General features: G+C 43.9%; 1 protein-coding gene across 8 annotated transcripts in view; it reads left to right on the top strand.

The window, feature by feature from the left end:
• The window catches only part of l1camb (L1 cell adhesion molecule, paralog b), a 71,822-nt gene that overhangs the window by 30,979 nt on the left and 21,168 nt on the right, over positions 1 to 19,675 (top strand). For 6 of the 8 annotated variants that reach the window (XM_072696042.1, XM_072696044.1, XM_072696046.1 and 3 more), the window contains exons 2-11: positions 4,116 to 4,428; positions 5,249 to 5,263; positions 5,371 to 5,473; positions 8,609 to 8,778; positions 9,921 to 10,043; positions 12,284 to 12,454; positions 16,597 to 16,711; positions 16,884 to 17,080; positions 18,230 to 18,361; positions 18,655 to 18,798. In XM_072696042.1, coding sequence (XP_072552143.1) covers positions 4,281 to 4,428; positions 5,249 to 5,263; positions 5,371 to 5,473; positions 8,609 to 8,778; positions 9,921 to 10,043; positions 12,284 to 12,454; positions 16,597 to 16,711; positions 16,884 to 17,080; positions 18,230 to 18,361; positions 18,655 to 18,798 — 1,318 coding nt within the window. In that variant the 5' untranslated portion in view covers positions 4,116 to 4,280. The remainder of the gene's footprint in view (positions 1 to 4,115; positions 4,429 to 5,248; positions 5,264 to 5,370; positions 5,474 to 8,608; positions 8,779 to 9,920; positions 10,044 to 12,283; positions 12,455 to 16,596; positions 16,712 to 16,883; positions 17,081 to 18,229; positions 18,362 to 18,654; positions 18,799 to 19,675) is intronic. The other 2 variants (XM_072696041.1, XM_072696047.1) reach the window with 2 other exon arrangements.

The raw sequence follows: 19,675 nt of genomic DNA, 5'->3' as shown, positions 1-19,675 counted from the left end.
TGTTGAAGTTTTACTGAGCAGATCAGCATCTCTTCACAGTGGGACTAAAACCTGCAGAGCTCTGGCTGTGTGTAGATACAGACAGACTACATCTGCACACACAGGGCTGGATCTTTACTCTTCAGGCTGTTGTGTGTTTGTAGACGCGTCCCCTGGTGATGTTCCCGTCACATTTAGATTATTCAACGGGGTAAAGTGCCTGCCAGGTGACACACACCCCAAGGCCAGAGTGACAGATGTGCATGTGCATGTGTGTGTGTGTGTGTGTGTGAGAGAGGAATCCCCTAAGGCAGTCTCAGCCAGGTGATTGTGGTACGAGGCAGGGGGTGGAACACACCTCCTCACACGGGCCATTTATGCAGGCTTATCACAGTTACACAGCAATGGATGTGTGTGTGTGTGTGTGTGTGTGTGTGTGCAGGCAAGCACGACTTCATCTCCTCGCTTGCTCCACTCTGCTGAGCACGATGGTAAAGATCTAACACACGCTGAGAGTAAATCTCCTCTATTGATTAATATGCATGTTTGTGTGTGTGAGTGTGTGTGTGAGTGTGTGTGTTTGTATTCATGTCTTCGTGGGGACTGGGGGTCTGGTTGCTAGCAGGATCCTCGCCGATGTCTCAGTGTTTACCTGTGATCTGTCCTGGAGGAGATCTCATGAAAGCCCATAGCTGTGTATTCTCTCCAGGTCAGAAGCTCCCATTCTGATCAACAGACACCTGAACATGATCAATACAGACGCACTGCTGAGAGGATTTCATTGTATTCAGCTAGTAGAGCGTTAGTGAGGTCAGGAATGTTGACCACCTCATCCCCAATGCCCCAACTCATCCCCAAAGGATGGACAGCTCCACTGCTCTACAGCTCAATGCCGGGGGGCTTTATACCCCTCTAGCCCACGCCTGGTATTAGACTTATATATAAATAAAAGCCTAAATGTGATTCTGAATACAGATAGCTTTACAAAAAAGTGTGTGTGTGTTTGTGTGTGTGTGTGGATGTTAGTGTGTGTGTGTTTCTGCACTCTGGTAGAGAAAGTCTGAGTGTGTGAGGTCGAGAGGGAGTGAATGACAACAATAGGCTGTTCAATGGGAACAGAATTAACTACAACAGGGAACAGTGCAGAGGGAGGGGTGCAGGGGCAGGGGACATACAGGGTAATTATGGGGTTTGGAAAGGGGGAGTGAAGTGTGTGTGTGTGTGTGTGTGTGTGTGTGTGTGTGTGTGTGTGTGCGAGAGAGAGAAAGAGAGTCGCAGCTGTCAGCGCTGTCCCACCGCAGCACCTTCATTATTAAACACACCGGGACATTTACAGCTCACACTTCCTCACTAATAACACTGCGCCTCACTAATGCTCACACTCAGCAGCTTCCCAGTGCTACTGTTCAAACACCCCTCAGCCCTTTAAGCGCTGCACAGTCCTCGGCTTCAAACCCCCTCTTCTCTGTTAATAACCTGATTCCCGATACTGTTATTGATCGGGTTTGTAAATACGTCGACAACACGAGCCCGCAAAGGCAGCAGCTCTGCTCTGTTCCTGCCACAAACCTGCACCTCACATTCCCCTGACCTTTTATTGTTCCTGTGATGAAGCAGATCAATAGCAAGTGTTTCCATAGCAACGTGAACCATGTTCTGAGTGTGTGACCACACACTTGCTTAGACTCTATTGCAGGGCATCCAACAAGTAGAAAGATCGCAGCTTAAGCAATACATGGGTTTCCTAAGTGGTTGCTATGGGATCCTAAGCGGTTGCTTTAAATGTGATAGATGCGGTTGGTATGCTTTTACCGAAAGGTTGCTATGGTGTTGATAAGCACTTGCTATATGGTTGCTAAATGGTTGGTATGCTGTCCCGAGTGGTTGCTATGGAGTTGCTATGGGGTCTCAAGCAGTTGCTATGAAGTGAAAGGGTGATATAGTTGGCATGCTGTTCTGTGAGGCTGCTGTGGGGTTGTTAAGTGGTTGCTATGGTATCACAAGTGGTTGCTTTATAGTTGCTCAGCATTTAAGGTGCTATTCTAAGTGGTTGCTATGGAGTTGCTAAGCAGTTTCTTTCGGAATTCCTATGCTGTTGCAAGTGGTTGCTGGGTGATTGGTATGGCTCTCCCGGTGGTTCTAGTGGCTTTGTTGTAGCTAGTTTGAGTGTTGCTATGGTGTTTCAAGTGATTGCCATGGAGTTGCTAAACAGTTGCTATGGAATCCCAAATGTTTTCTTTAGAGTGGCAGATAGCTGCTATACTGTTGTAAGTAGTTGCCGGGTGATTGGTATGGCTCTCCCGGTGGTTCTAGTAGCTTTGTAGTAGCTAGAGTGTTGCTTTGGTGTTTCAAGTGGTTGTCATGGAGTTGCTATTGAATCCCAAGTGTTTTCTATAGAGTGGGAGGTGGCTGCTATGCTGTTGTAAGTAGTTGCTGGGTGATTGCTATGGCTCGCTCTGTGGTTCCTATGATTCTGTTAGGTTGTTGTAGCTAGAGTGTTGCTATGGTGTTTTAGGTTGTTGCCATGGAGTTGCTCAGCAACCGCTAAGTGTTTTCTATAGAGCTGGAGGTGGCTGCTATGCTGTTGCAAGTGGTTGCTGGGTGGTTGCTATGGTGTTCCAGGTTGTTTCTAGGATCTTAGCTAGAGTGATACTATGGTGTTGCTTCGTGGTTGCTATGGAAATGTCATTTTGGTATTTTGGTCACCTACTGTTACCTAAACATACAGGAAAATGAACATCATGTAGTTAAAAAACGTAGCGGCTGAATTTTATCCACTAGTCCAAACGGCTGATGGGCTGTGTTTGCTGTCAGGGGCACGTTGGGGTCAATTCTGAACCGTCCCTTTAAAAAGCCCTGAGCTGAGCTGAGCTGACCGGGTGATCTCGAAGGCCTGATGGAGCGTTTATCTCTGAAGGGCCAGACGTGATTATCTCTGTTTGTGTTCGGCTGATTTTGACCAGCAGATATGACTAATCTGTGGGAAGCAAGAGAAAGGTTCGCTTTTATCGATTTCTGCTTTAAAGGGGGAGACTGAGAGAGAGAGAGAGAGAGGGAGAGAGAGAGAGAGAGAGAGAGAGACTGAGAGAGAGAGAGAGAGAGAGAGAGAGAGAGAGAGACAGAGAGAGAGAGGGAGAGAGAGGGGGAGAGAGGGAGAGAGAGAGAGAGAGAGAGAGAGAGAGAGAGAGAGAGAGAGAGAGAGAGAGAGGAAGTGGAGGGAAGAAGGCCAGTCTGATATGTAGCAGCTATTAGTTTGTATTTTAAGTGGCTGTCTGAGATGCTCACTGCTGATCTCTCATCTCATCTAATAGTGTTATGGTGTCCTATTAATCCGACTGAGTGTGTGTGTGAGTGTGTATGAGTGAGCAGCAGTGTGTGTGTGTGTGTGTGTGTGTGTGTGAATTGCTCTGATGTGCTGTATTATAATCCACTTATTCCTACAGGAGTGTCCTTATGTCTCCGTTAGCTGGTGTTCGGCTGCTCCCGTTTCTGCTGCCCTTCAGTGTTGATCTTTATTAAGGCCTTTAAATCTTAAAGGGGAACTTCAACACATTTTCAGAATTCTCTGCATGACTCAGGGGTCCGGTGTGAAACTGAGCTTCACTGTAGAGAAACTGACCCACTCTGATCTCTGTACAGTGGAGGTGAATGGAAACAGGCGTTGGTCGCCATGACTACAACACAGATACAGCCCATAATTGATCTCCTATCCAAACCCACCAGTGCAGCTACACGAGTCTTCTGAGTTTTATATGGATGATGATGATGATGATGATGATGAAGGTAAAATAGTGAATAGAGAATCTCAACTAATCCAGTTTTCTTTAGGGACTACTTTCTGTAGCTGCACTACACCCTGCAGCATGTATCCCTCCACCATTTTAATGATCTGGTTCTAAAAGCAGGTTCTAGAGCCGAGCTCTTCTCAGAACTCTGGTAGAACCGTGTCTCAGGCATCAGGCAGCTTCAGATGTCTGCATCCTGTTCTCCTCCACTGCAGCTACAGTCTCTCGTTAGCGTGAATATTAATAACACACTAAATCTAATTTTCTCTTTTGTCTACCTCTCTTTTCTCCATCTCTCTGCTCCACCCCTCCTCCTCCCACTCTCTCTCTTTCTCTCTCTCTCTCTCTCAGCAGAAGGGCGTGGACCAGAGATCCAGAGAAGACCTGTTTTCTCCAAATACACTCTCGACACACACTCACATCTCGTGAGCCCGCCGCGGTGGGTGTGTTAGCCCCTGTGTGTGTCTGTGTGAGTGTGTGTGAGTACATGTATGACAGACCCAGGGTGCTCGATTGATGGGACAGCAAACAATGCCTCCAGTGCAGTGTCACCCAGCGGCCACTAGAGGGCAGCGCAACACCTCCAGCCTGCACCTGCTGTTCTCTCTGCATCTGCTGCTCTTTCTGGGGAGAACCCAAGGAGCCATCCAGATTCCCAAAGACTGTGAGTCTCCATAGTTACTCTGCTTCAGAGCGTTGAACCACGCCTCCTTCTAGCACTGCTAATGCTTAGCAACAGCATAGCACTTGGACCAGCATAGCAACCACCTAGGACACCACAGCAACACCCTAGCAATTTAAATAACATAGCCAACACCTAGCAATGACATAGAAACTTTTTTTAGCAACATTGTTGCACTTGGGTCAGCATAGTAACAGCTTAGCAACAGCCTAGGACACCATAGCAACAGCCTAGTTCTTGGAACAACAACATCTGGTAACTCCATACCAACCACCTATCTGGGCCACTATAGCCACAGCGTAGTGACCACCTGAGACACCATGGCAACTACATAGCAGCTGCCTAGCAACTGCAAAGCAACTGCATAGCAACTTGAACTTGAACAAGAAAGTGTTTGCCACTTAGAGCAGCAGAGCAATTGCATAGCCACCACCCGAGACACCATGGCAACTGCTTAGCAAAACAACATAGCACTTGCAACAGCATAGCAACCGCCTAGCATCTGCTAACTGATGATCATCCAACATCCTGACATTGCAATCAAATCCTCACAGCAATGCTCCTACAAAATATAATAGAAGGTCTTCCCTGGACAGTGTCCCAATACTTTTGTCAATATAGTGTACAAGGGTCTGTATGCTCGTCCACACTTCAGTTTCTCTACTATCCCTACAGAACTTTTTTTTTTTATATATTAATTACTGATCAATTCATCCAGTCCCGTCTGTAATTAATCAGCCGGATTAAGGCGTGCACTGTTTGTAATCTTTGTCCTTGTTGTTCTCTCTCTTTCTGCTGGCAGATGTAATTAACAACCGTAAGTGCTCTGACCTCTCCACTAACCCCCCCCCCCTCCTCCTCGTTAGCAGTTCTGATCTCTCTTACTTTAGTAATTAATACTCTGTATATTGTGACCCGTTACAGTCCCACAGCCTCCAGTCATCACCTACCAGACCAGGTCCTACACAGCCTTCTACCATGACGACATCAGTCTGAAGTGTGAGGCCACGGGGAACCCCGCCCCCACGTGAGTGACCGCCTATCCTCTTCACACTCCTTCAATCAAGTTGCTGCATTTTAGACTATCAGAGATGGGGAATCCAGGCCCGGAGTAATGCCAACCGCCTACAGTGTGTGTGACGAGACAGGGCTCGGATTCAGGACACTGCCCTGTGTATTTTTTATATTTATATCTGTGTATTTATTTTTATATTTATTATTACATTTAGAAAACTGTCACAGTATAAAACCACCACCATTTACAGAAAATCTGGGTAAAAGTTGACTTTTTATCCAATCAGAACAGTGGGATCTGAAGAGAGACTACAACACTGCCCTCTAGTGGTTAGGGTTCAAACATGACACTTAATGAACCACTGTCAGATTTTTTTTTATTATTATTTATTTGTATTTAAACATTTAAACACGAAATCAATCAAATCACTGGATTATTGAGCTATTAGGATTATCTACAAAAACAGGAGCACCTGTTTATAATATATATATATATATATATATATATATATATATATATATATATATATATATGTATGAATTACTGTGTTGATTAAGGGGCTCCATGTGAGCTCATATTGATCAAGTGATGTCACTTTTTCATAAGCAGCTAAATGCACCACTGTAGTAGACCTGTCCTCACTAGGGGACGAGTATCGCAGTAATATTCGTTTAACTGTTGTCAAAATAATCAAGCGTCTAAATAATCCAGTCAATGCTGGACAACACCAAAGCATATGAAAAATAGACAGTGTACACTATTTATTAATAATCAATCCATAATCAATACTTCCATAGCAAAGTGTTTTTGATGATCACAGAGCCAGCCCAAGGCATACTTGAATAACATGGCTGCTTAGGACCCCAACGCCACCAGGGGGCCCCAAGAGCACTAAGATATCATAATAAAATATATAGATATTTTTTAAATAACATTGACTAATAACAGGAAATGATGTTGAACAGGTAAAATCGATTTTTATATTAATTTATTTTCATAGTTTCCTGCTGTCGGCTGCTGCTGCTGTCACTGTTGGGCAAATGCAGATACGCCCCTCTTGGGTGGTCGATAAAGGCCCGGGCGCTTCAGCGTATTGCACAATACCTCTCTCATCCCTATGACATGATGAAGCATCTGCTGCTGAGGTGGTGGTGGTATAGGGGGTCTCTTAAAGGCATTGGCTGGCCCTGGATGATCGATACAGTACTGCTGTACTAATAATAAACATATTATCTCGATTCTTTGATATATCGATATGTTCGTACACCCCTGGTTTACTCAAATATCCATAGCAGACTTTAGCCCGTGTAGGAAAGTGCCCCAGTCTCCCCGGCAGGACCCCACCCTCAGGCCGAGCTCTCGGTGCTGATCTGGAAGCGAGTAAATCAGTATTGTGCTTTGGATCGAGGGATTGATTTAAATTGGAAATGTGCTGCAGTCTGCAGTGCGGCTGAGAGGGCTCTTAGGCGGATGGGGAAAGGCCGGTGTGGGCTATGTGGTTGCAAATGGGCCTCTGTAAAGCTTTTTAAGGCAGTGACAGCTGCTGTATTTACTGTTGACGTTTCTCAGACTGGTCAATCTGAATTTCCGTATTAGAGACTGTGGCCAAATGAAAAAGCGAAAGACGCCTGCTGACAGAGAGTCTGAGCAGAGTCACGCCGGCCGGTCGATTACACGTCCTGCTATTAATCTGAATTACACTTCTGAACCCGTGACCTCTGTGCTGTTGGTGCGAGAGTTAACCGGCAAGTCCTCGTCAGTGTAACAGAAGGACAGACGTGCCTTTATGTCCGAGCTTCTGTGAACTGCAGTTCATTCACTGCTGCTTGTCCTTCTGTCCAGTTTCATACTGCTTACGGAAAACAGACATCTGGAATATGCAAATGTCCAAAATTTTGTTTTACAGTCTAATGTCCGGACGTGTCCACTCTTCCTTTATTTTTTCTAATTTGCTGTTAAATAACACAAACAGAATCCTACAGCAGTAAACAGTGCCGCCTAGTGGCCGGGGTTCAAACACAACATCAAAGAAACCACTTTCTGCCACCAATCTTTTTTATTCATGGAAAAGTAACCAATTCACTGACTGAGCTTTTAGGACGATCACTTAGCAGACAGGTCCACAGTGAAACGTCTGGACACGCCTGCTCCTCCCTTTGCCACATTTTGAAATGAAGACATTTGAGACATTGTTAAATAACACAATCAGAATCATACAGCAACTAAAAACATGTTAAAAGCAGATTTTAATTTGTATTTTTTAATGCAGCTTCCCAAAATCTGAGTAAAAGTTGACTTATTATCCAATCAGAACAAAACAGCAGTACAACAGTGCCGCCTAGTGGTCGGGGGTCAAACGCAACACCAAAGGAACCACTTTCTGCCACCAATCTTTTTTATTCCTTTTTTAAATCTTACATTTTTAAAGTTAAAATTAAATGGAAAAGTAACCACTTCACTGACTGAGCTTTTAGGACGTTCCGCTGAGATGTCTGGACACCTACTTTTTTGGGCTATTGTGCACATTTTAGAAGACTTTAGAACAGTAAACTAACACAAACAAAATCATGCAGACTAAAAACATGTAAACAGTAACTTTTAAGGACATTTTAAAGCAGCTTTCCACACTGTGGCATTCTCTAAACTGTGTTCTCTGGAATGATGGTGGAGCTCCATCCAGTACTTTTGATTGGGGTGATGATCATCATTCAACATCTTGATCTTATTAACACTCTTGTTGAATGCAATCAAATCCTCACAGCAATGCTCCTCCTCCAGTATCTAGTAGAAAGTCTTCTTCTCTGGACAGTAGAGACAGTTACTCCTACAGAAGCAGGGTCAGCTCTTTTAATATCCTTGATTTCAGAAGAAACAAGCAGGTGTCCCAATACTTTTGTCCATAGAGTGTATTTGCTGTACTGGTTGGTTGTCATGGATCCTCTTACCCTTCTTAGTCCAAACACGTGTCGGACAAACTTCACCCCCCCCCCCCACACACACACACCATAACACCAACCGATGGGCCACAGCAAAGCCGACCCAGACTCCTAGCCAAAGTACATAAGGGTCCACCCTCCTGTTCCACTACAGGGCGTGACTCTAATGCGCTCTCTCTAAATCTGCCTCCACCTTTTCTCCTCTGCTCAGGTTTCGGTGGGTGAAGGATGGGATGTTGTTTGGTGAAGAATCGTCCACTTCTGGGACCATCCCAGTAGACGAGAATGAAGATCTGAAGTTCTACCAGGGCAAATATCGCTGCTACGCTTCAAACGAACTGGGAACGGCCATATCCGACGTGGTCAAGCTCGTCACCGACTGTGAGTCGTTTAGTATTTGATTACCTACCTCTTTCCAACCTCACACAGATCAGCCAGAACATTAAAACCACCTGCCCAATAAAGTGTAGGTCCACCTCGGGCCACTAAAACAGCTCTGACCAGTCGAGGCATGATCTCCACGAGACCTCTGAAGGTGTTCTGCTGTGGTATCTGGCACCAAGGCTAGCATTAACAGCAGATCCTTGAAGTTCTGTCATTTCTGAGGTGGGCGGGGCCTCCATGAACATCAATGATGTCCCATGACCCTGAACTTGATGGAGGATCTGCTGTTAAGTTAGGACCCCTTGTCCTTCCTTGGAGCACTTTTGGAAGGTACTGACCACTGCATACTGGGAGAACACCCCACAAGACCTGATGCCTGATGTTCTGGAGATGTTCTCACCCAGTTATTGTGTAGAATATCACAGTTTGGTTCTTGTCAAAGTGTCTCAGATTCTTACGCTTGCCTTCTGTTAATATAATGGTTCTAATGTTATGGCTGATCGGTGTAAATACTTTACAGTGCCATGTTGCCATGAAGGACACTTGCTTATAAAGCCTCCTAGCATTGAACTGTGCTCTCTGGAATGATGGTGCTCCAGTTCTTTTTATTGGGAGGAGTTGGGGATGATGAGGTGGGGATGATGAGGTGGGGTGGTGATCATCATCCAACACCACAGCAATGCTCCTTGTTTTCCATATATAGTGCAGACCTCAGTAGTGCAGGTTCTGCAGTCTGGATTACGGTACTGTGGGATGACTCATGATCTGGGTCTCAGAAGCAGAGAGAATCTGAGAGGCTGAGTCAGACTCACTGTTACCAAGGCAACCATTACTAGCATGATGTTATTCAGCAGTCCCACAAAGTTCTGTCTGAGCCCCGTCAAGGTGGGACTTGTATGTTAAGCTCTAGGTCTCGATGTTGGAGATGCTACACTGTTAAAGAACCGTGTTTGTAATAGGTGTGAGGAACCTTTGCATCAAGGGTAGGTTCTTCTATGGCCTTGACCTTGTCTTTGACCTTGTCTGAAAAGGCGTGCTGTGTGTTCATGGTCTCTGTCTTCATTGTCAGTATTTGGAATAATTATAATGGTAATTATTATAATGAAGTGTATGATTATCTTAACCTCTGTGTCCCACAGCCACCCCCGTCCTGCCTAAAGAGAGGAGAGTGAGGAAGACAGCGAACGAGGGGGAAAGTGTGGTTCTACACTGCAGTCCCCCTAAAAGCTCAGTGGTCCCCAACATTCACTGGATGGACAAGGGTGAGTTGACCTGCACTGCAAACACCTGCCTTACCTTTCTCAGACTCACTGTGACACATCAGTCATGGTCAGTCATTTGCGCTATTGACTTTAGGGGCGATCATTAAGGTGCAGTGAAAGTAACGAACTTCATTACAATAACATACTGAGACAAACCCAGCAGGAATGCCAGGGGGACTGTTATTGGGATAAAAGGACATCATTAACCACACTGATCCAAACGCCCTGCCTGAAAAAGCTGGAATGACACCCCTGCGGCCTCCGACCTCCAAATGAAATCTTAGGAAGGAAGCTCTGAATTGCCATACGCCTAATACGCTGCCACTTTGACCGCCAGCAGCCGGAACAGCTGGCCACGCTCCCTCCGGGTGGCTAGATGGCGCTCTCTCTCTCCCCTCATCACTCTTAAGCAACGGTGGCCCCAGTTCAGCAAGTAGAAACCTCTTAAATGTAGTTTAAATACCTAATATTTCTTACTTTGAGAATATTGCAGAATGTTCACTTATATTAGCAAGTGAAACCCGCTTAAATCTAATCTAAATTATTATTATTTCACATTTTTACATTGTTGTATGAATATTACGTTCATATTGCTGTTCATAGACTTCAGTTCAGCATTCAACAACATCATCCCACAGAATCTCACCAGGAAGTTAAGCCTGCTGGGCCTCAATACCCCCCTCTGCAACTGGATCCTGGACTTCCTGACAGGGAGGCCCCAGTTAGTCCGGTTCGGGGACAGCAGCTCCAGCACCGTCACAATGAACACTGGGGCACCTCAGGGCAGTGTACTGAGTCCTCTGCTGTTCACCCTGCTGACTCAGGACTGTGTTGCGAAACAGTTCTAACAGCATCATAAAGTTCGCCGATGATACAACTGTGCTGGGTCTCATCAGCAAAGGCGACGAGTCAGCATACAGAGAGGAGGTGCAGCAGCTGACAGACTGGTGTACAGTCAACAACCTTCACTGGAATGTAGAGAAGACCAAGGAAATGGTTGTTGACTTCAGGAAATCAAGACCGGACCACTCTCCGCTTAACATCAACGGCTCCTCTATGGAGATCGTTAAGAGCACCAAGTTCCTTGGTGTCCACTTAGCGGAGAACCTCACCTGGTCCCTGAACACCAGCTCTACAGCCAAGAAAACCCAGCAGCGTCTCTACTACCTCCGGAAGCTGAGAAAGGCCCGTCTCCCTCCACCCATCCTCACCCTCTTCTATAGGGGAACCATAGAGAGCATCCTGAGCAGCTGCATCACTGCCTGGTTTGGGACCTGCACAGCCTCTGACCGCAAGACCCTCCAACGCATTGTGAGGACAGCTGAGAGGATCATCGGAGTCTCTCTCCCCTCCGTCATGGACATTTACACCACCCGCTGCATCCGCAAAGCAACCAGCATTGTGGATGACTCCACCCACCCTGTGACTGTTCTCCCTCCTGCCAGCAGGAAGAAGGTACCGCAGCATCCGGTCCAACACGACCAGACTCTGCAACAGCTTCTTCCCCCAAGCCATCAGACTCCTCAACACAACTCAACTTCATTTTTTTGCACAAGCATTTGCACTAATAACGTTACTGCCTCACTGGACTCAATATTTATTACACACTGCATAATTTGCACACTACCCCTAATTATTATCCTCTGTCTGTACTGTGTTGTGTTGTCTGTCTGTACTTGTTTGTGTTGCACTTGTCAAGTCAAGTCAAGTCAAGTCAAGTGGGTTTATTGTCATTTCAACTACATACAGAGTACACAGTGAAACGAAACAACGTTCCTCCCGGACCATGGTGCAACATAGACAGTGCATACAAGACACAAGTGCAACACAAACAAACAAGTGCAAACTTGTGTCTTGTATGCACTGTGTCTATGTTGCACCATGGTCCTGGAGGAACGTTGTTTGGTTTCACTGTGTTCTCTGTATGTAGTTGAAATGACAATAAACCCACTTGACTTGACTTGACTTTATTATACAATTATTCAAGTTATTGCTTGTTTTTTCACTTATTTTTGCTTGTTTTAAGTAATTTTATCTACTAAAAGTGCCATATTAACAAGTCAATTTAAATTTAAACAAGTGAATATAAGTGAATGAATCTGATAATATTACTCCAATAATCTCAAAATGAGAAATCTTAAATATTTAGACTGCAGATAAGAGGATTTTCCTCTCTAAGACATCAGTATTTGCACTGGTTGAACTGTTATGAGTAACTGTATCTTCTTGTCTTTCCTCAGACCTGAGGCATATTCCTCAGAATGACCGCATTACCATTGGTCTGGATGGTAATCTATACTTTGCCAACGTGCTACTTAACGACACCAGAGACGATTACACCTGCAATGCCCAGTACATCACTGCCAGAACCATCTTACCTAAGGAACCCATCAATCTGACTGTTAATCCATGTGAGTACCCAAGTTACGCTTCTCCAAACCATGACATGAACAGAACTACTCATGAGGCTCTAATGATACGATTGGCTAAAAGCGTCAGTGATTTGGGGCGTGGCGTGACTGGGTGATCTGCTGGGATTCCTCAGCATGGTGGAATAGGCGTGGGCTAGAGGGGTATAAAGCCCCCCAGCATTGAGGAGCTGTGGAGCAGTGGAAGAGCTGTGTTCTCTGGAATGATGGTGGTGGAGCTCCATCCAGTACTTTTGGATGGGATAAGCTGGGGAGTTGGGGATGATGAGGTGGGGTGGTGATCATCATCCAACATCCTGACCTCACTAACACTCTTGTTGCCGAATGCAATGAAATCCTCACAGCAATTCTGCTCCAAAATATACTTTGGGTGGCTTCCAACCATCAGGTGGCTTCCAGTTCTGCAGAAACACCTTGCTGATGAGAGAGGTCAACAGAGAATGGCCAGACTGGTTGGAGCTGACAGGAAAGCTACAGTAGCTCAGCTAACCACTCTGTACAATTGTGGAGAGCAGAAAAGCCAGCACCTCCGACCGTGAGGTGGTGCTGACCATGTTCATCCCTTCATCACCACAGTTTACCTTCTGTCTTCTAACGGCTACCTCCAGCATGATGATGCACCATGTCCCGATGATGAGTTCAGGGTTCTTCAATGATGGTTCTTCCTAATTACCAGATCTGAATCCAGTAGAACACATTTGCAGTGTGGTAGAACAGGAGGTTCAGGGCTTAAAGGTCAACATGGACTAGAACCTCAAAGTATTGTTTCCATGCCATGAAGAATTGAGGCTGTTTTGAGAGCAAAGGGAGGCCCTGCAGGATCGACTCTTTTTAATACCCTTGATTTTAGAAGAAACAGTGAATGAACAGGTGTCCCGATACTTTTGTCAATGTAGTGTAGAATTGATAGTTTTGGTTTTTGGGGTGCTGTACGGTCAGTCTTTCTCAGCATGACTTTTATAAACAGATGGTCATTCACCCAATCCCGTAAGCGTGTCTGCTGTCTTTCCAGAAGGGATTAGTGGGAGTTGTTTCACTGGGATCTTCACTTAGGTCTTGGATGCTGTCCAGTGTGGCAGAAGAAAGTCAAACGGTTTAAATGCATGGCACTGAAAGGCTTCCTGCAGCGCCCACTGGTGGTCAGACATGCATGTGTTCATGACCGTGCAATCCTTCCGTCTCTCACCATCCGAATCACTCCAGAAGAGGCCAGCTTTGCACCATTAAGCAGCAAAAGAGCACCAGAACAACCAGGCGGCAGATCCAGTCTAAGATCCAGTCGAAGATCCAGTCTAAATATCCCTTATACACTAATATTACAGATTTTTAGATTGTTTTAAGAATATAATAATATTGTTGACTTTATTTTAGACATTTTTATTGGTTAGAAGTATTTTTATCTATTAAACTTATCTTATTCCCTTTGCAGAATCCTTAAAAGAAATAAAGCCTTAAAAAGTCAAACTATCTGTCAAAGAAAAAATGAACTCTGAACAAGTAAATCTTCAAGAAATAAATATAACAAATATCTAATATTTGTATAAAAATCTCAAAAGGAGAAATATATTTAAAAATATTGTTTTGCAGTGCCGTTCAGAATCCACAAATGTCCATCAGCATTTACACTTTCCACAGTTAGATAGGTTAGGTCATGAGAAAGTGAAAAAGGTTATCTTAAATCAGCTGAAATATCAATATTTCTGATTTTGTCATTTTATCTACTGAAAGTGTTTTATTTTAATGACAGGTTTCACATATTAAAGCCTCAAATGAGCAAAATGATCTGCTTTAGAAATAAAATACTTTCAATAGATAAAATTACGTCTAACAAGTAAAGCGCAGTTTCTGTTGTAATTAAGCTTATTTGCTTTTATATATGTTATTAGCTGCCGATACAAAAATACAATAAAAAATGTAAATATAAGTTAATTAATCTGATATTATTTACCCCAATAATCTCAAAATGAGAAATATGAAATATTTAGACTGCAGTTAGGAGGAGTTTACTCACTCAGAGCACTTAACTTCCACAGTTAGATTACTTCAGCACCGTTACACATATGCTCACAATTAATCAGCACGAAGAACCAGTGCATCCAGACTGCTCCACAGTTCATGAGCACAGATGACGGACGATCTTAAATCAGGCCACAACATCTAATATTAAAAAAATAATAATAAATAAATACATTATAAATATACATATTATATATAGAGAGAGAGAGATAGATAGATAGATATATAGACAGACAGACAGATAGATTTATAGATAGATAGATAGATAGATAGATATACAATATTTTAATAATATTTGTACGAATATTGAGGGGTTATTTAACTTATTTCTATGAATTTTTACTAAATATTTATACTTTTTACTTTTTTTGCTCTTTTTATTTTACTTTACCAGACTGCATCACTGTTATGTTATGCATAAATACATATTTCTAGACATTTTTGCTAATTTTAGGTAATTTTACATAGTGAAAGTGTTCTTTTCCATTTATAAAACATTTCTACTTTCAGTAATATACATTTTAAATAAATAAAATTATTTAGTCATTTTAAAATTCCTAACACACAGCAGGAAAAATGTCGAAATATAAATCATATTGTTTTAACCTTTTAAAAATAAGATATACGTTTAGAATTCTTTAAGAGTAATATTGTGGTGCAGGTCAGATCCCTTCAGCACACACTCTTAAAACTAAATGTGCTACAAAAAGGGATGTTTGAGTAGACGAACCATCGCTGTGGAAGGGATGAAGGCTTTTGAAGGGTTAAGGGAGTGTATGGAAATGTAGGCAGGTTCTCCACACTCACGCTCTTAAATAAATGGTTCTTCTGTGGCACAGCTGAAAGAACCCATTGCAGAACCTTTATTTTTCAGTGCTTTCCACAGCTAGATCACTTCACAGTGTTACAGTGGTGCCACACCAGCCCAGAGACCATTGGTGAAAAAATGGAGTGTCTGAGTGATTCATTGACCATTCAAGCGTCGACAGACCGTGACAGCAAGTGTGTGACAGTGGCTGGCGTCTCTCTGCCAGATGAGCTTCATGCCTTCTATGCTTGATTTGACACCAACAATACAAATGAACCCACGACAGCCGTGGTTCTCACCAACAACCAGCTGGTCTCGGCACCCGGAGACGGGCCGAGCAGAACGCTGTAGAGAGTGAACATGTGCGAAGAAGCTTCCTGTAAATCAGCTGGCAGCCCTTCAGTCCTCCAGGCTGTAATCCTCATCATCCTCCAGCCAAAGAACCCCAGAGTGACAAACACCCCAGAACAGCACTGCCCCACCATTGTCTGTGAACCCCCACCCACCCCCCCGAGGCCCGGTTCACCAACAGTAGAGCGCTGGGTAGCACTGTACCCCAATAAACAACAAATAACTACACTATATGGCCAAATGTTTGTGGACACGAACACATTCAGTTACTTTAAGCTGCACCCATTGCTGACACAGATGTGCAAATGCACACACAGCTTGTCTAGTCCCTGTAGAGAAGAAGTACTGCCAATAGAATAGGACTCTCTGGAGCAGATCAACATCATGACCCTATTGGCTCCATGCTGCCTAATAATACCAGGCGTGGGCTAGAGGGGTATAAAGCCCTCTAGGAACTGTGTTCTCTGGAATGATGGTGGAGGAGCTCCATCCAGTACTTTTAGATTGGATGAGTTGGGGATGATGGTGAGGTGGGGTGGTGATCATCATCCAACATCCTGTCCTCACAAACGCTCTTGTAGCTGAATGCAAAAATACCCTTTGGGTGGAGTCCAACTCATCAGGTGGCTTCTGCTTTGTGGTAAGAATCCCATCCCTCCTCTGATAAGTGGAGGCAGGAGTGAGAGGGCTGAGAGGGTGGTGCAGGGTGGGGCAGACTTGTCGTAGACACGTGAACACAGCAGTGAGTCCTGATCATGCTGGTGTTCTCCATGATGCTCAAGCCAAACTGATCAGAGCGAGCTGTTTAATATGAGCTTAATCAGCTGAGCATGGGACCAACATTAGCACTGGCCTGTGAGACCGAACATGTTTGAGAGCGTTCCAGTAAAGATCATTATTGTTGAGGTCGCTTACCCCCCAGTTTATTGATTATGTCTGTCCTTTAAAGCTAACATGGTGGTGAAGAACAGACGGCCTCATCTCAGCCGCCCAGAAGGCCCACACAGCAAATACGTTGCCCTCCGAGGCCAACCACTGATCCTGGAGTGTATTCCACACGGCCTGTAAGTCCAGCGCTCCCTGATCCAGGGCAGGGGGTCATGTTTCCTGAGCTCTGAACTCTGTAAAGCGTGGCTCAGGACAGCTGACCCCTTTCCAGTTTGATGTTGACTAGCTGCTGATATTTCTGATGCTGGGAAACTGAAACCTTTTGTTATGATCTCCCGCTGCCCTCAGGCCCACTCCCACAGTGACCTGGGAGAGAAAGGCCAGTACGCTCCCGATAGACCCGTCCTCCAACAGAGTCACAATATCCAGCTTCAACCACCGGCTGGAGTTCAAGGAAATTCGGGAGAGTGATGATGGAGAATACTCCTGCACTGCCAACAACTCCCAGGGCTCCGTATCACACTCCTACATGGTCACAGTGGAGGGTAATTTTACACACACACACACACACACACATACACATACACATACTGTTTACATATATTATAAAGTGTGTGTGTGTAAACATTGTATATAAATATATATACTATTATATACATTCTATATATATATATATATATATATATATATATATATATATATATATATATAAATTCTATGTATATATGTTTACATATACATAGTATATTTAGTTTGTGTGTGTGTGCTGAGTGAGTTGTAATACAGGATCATTAGGGGCTTCTAATAATATTGGGTATACATATCAGATGGCAGATTCCTCAATGATGTCAAAATGTCAACAACAACAAAAACGGAGATATGAGGTTTTTACATGACAGCAATGATATAGTATCTTTATATCTATCTTATATCTTATATCTATATATATCATATATCTTATATATGTCACATATTAAATGATGATTTAATTCCTTCTGGTTGTTTCTATGTCTAATGACATTGTCGTCATGTGTAGTATAGTGTAAAGACAATTTCAGCAGATAAAACCAGTTAAAGGAGCAGTTCAGTAAAAGCACGAAATTACCTGATTGATCTCTGAGCCCTGATTCAGTCAATCAGCTAACATTCATTTTAATATTAACACATTATTTCCATTCATTTAGCTTCATTTTAGTTTCTTTTTTGATCTTGTTTTCTTTTTTCTTTTGATTAGAAGTGTATTGTTTTGTTGTTTGATTTAAAATCGTACTTTTCATAATTTCTATCTCCTAATTCTACTTTTATTTGTGTGATTTGTTGGAATTTGCTTTATTTATTTTTTCTCTTACTAATTAAATCTTAATTTATCTTAATCATCAGATTATTCATTCTTATTTTTCTATTATCTTGATTGTTTTCTTTTTAAAGGTTTTCATTTGTTCATTTCCTTCATTGATTAAATATTGTTTGATGTCCTGGGTATTTTCAGTCCTGGGCTACATTTGTTTACATGTCCTGAGTGAAGATGAAGGGGGACTGATGTATTGATTAAAACAATAGTCCTGAAGGTGGTGTAGAGCCGCAGCCTCCTCACTCGCCTCTTCTCTCATCAGCGTTCTTCTCCTGCTGGTCTCCAGGTGTTAATCAGAGATGACGTGTGTGTGTGTGTGTGTGTGTGTGTTTTCTCTCTGCAGCGGCTCCGTACTGGACCAAACAGCCTCAGAACCAGATGTACGCTCTAGGAGAGACAGTGCGACTGGACTGCCTAGCTGAGGGCATCCCCACCCCCAACATCACCTGGAAAATCAACGGTGTCCCCATATCAGGTACACACCCACACACACCCACACACACACACGCACACACACACACACAGGTGTACAGTAGCCTTAGCAGCTGGATGTACTAACCATTCCACTAAGCACACTAACACATGTCCAAAAGTATCCGGACAGCTTTAGGTGCATTATAGTGCACCCTTTGCTGACCTAGGTGTTCACACACATCTGTATAATCTCCATAGAAAAGGACTGACCAATAAAATATGTGTGTGTGTGTGTGTGTGTGTGTGTGTGTGTGTGTGTGTGTGTGTTTGTGTGTGTGTGTGTGTGTGTTGCAGAGACGGACAGAGAGCAGAGGAGGCGTATTTCTGGTGGTACTCTGATTCTAAGTGATGTTCAGTACGATGACACTGCAGTGTATCAGTGTGAAGCCTCCAATCATCACGGAACCTCCCTGATCAACGCCTACATCCACATCATTGGTCAGTCCACACTGTCCACCCTGTCCACACTGTCCATACTGTCCACAATATCCACAGTACACCTTCCACCATGTCCACACTGTCCACATTGTCTACAGTAACCACAGCTGTCCACAACGCCCACCCTGTCCTCAGCACACTGTCCACACTATCCCGAGTACACCATCTACAGTATAAAAGGACTGACCAATACACTGTCCATAGCACACCTCCCATTTTGAGTAAAACACAATGTAAAAACTGTCCACACTGTCCCCATTGTCTATACTGTCCACACTGTTTACACTGTCCACACTGTCCACACTGTCTACACTGTCCACAGCACAACGTAAACACTGTCCACACTGTTTATACTGTCAACACTGTCCACACTGTCCACACTGTTTACACTGTCCACACTGTCCACAGCACAACATAAACACTGTCCACACTGTCCACACTGTCTACACTGTCCACAGCACAATGTAAACACTGTCCACACTGTTTACACTGTCTACACTGTCCACAGCACAACATAAACACTGTCCACACTGTCTACACTGTCCACAGCACAACGTAAACACTGTCCACACTGTTTATACTGTCAACACTGTCAACACTGTCCTCACTGTTTACACTGTCCACACTGTCCACACTGTCTACACTGTCCACAGCACAACGTAAACACTGTCCACACTGTTTATACTGTCAACACTGTCAACACTGTCCACACTGTCTACACTGTCCACAGCACAACGTAAACACTGTCCACACTGTTTATACTGTCAACACTGTCCACACTGTCCACACTGTCCACACTGTTTACACTGTCCACAGCACAGCATAAACACTGTTTACACTGTTTACACTGTTTACACTGTCCACAGCACAACGTAAA

Source organism: Salminus brasiliensis, chromosome 14 (genome assembly GCF_030463535.1).
Source record: "Salminus brasiliensis chromosome 14, fSalBra1.hap2, whole genome shotgun sequence".
In the NCBI taxonomy this organism is placed as follows: Eukaryota; Metazoa; Chordata; class Actinopteri; order Characiformes; family Bryconidae; genus Salminus; species Salminus brasiliensis.
The sequence above is the reverse complement of the archived record's forward strand: the minus strand, read 5'-3'. Positions and strand labels throughout refer to the sequence as shown.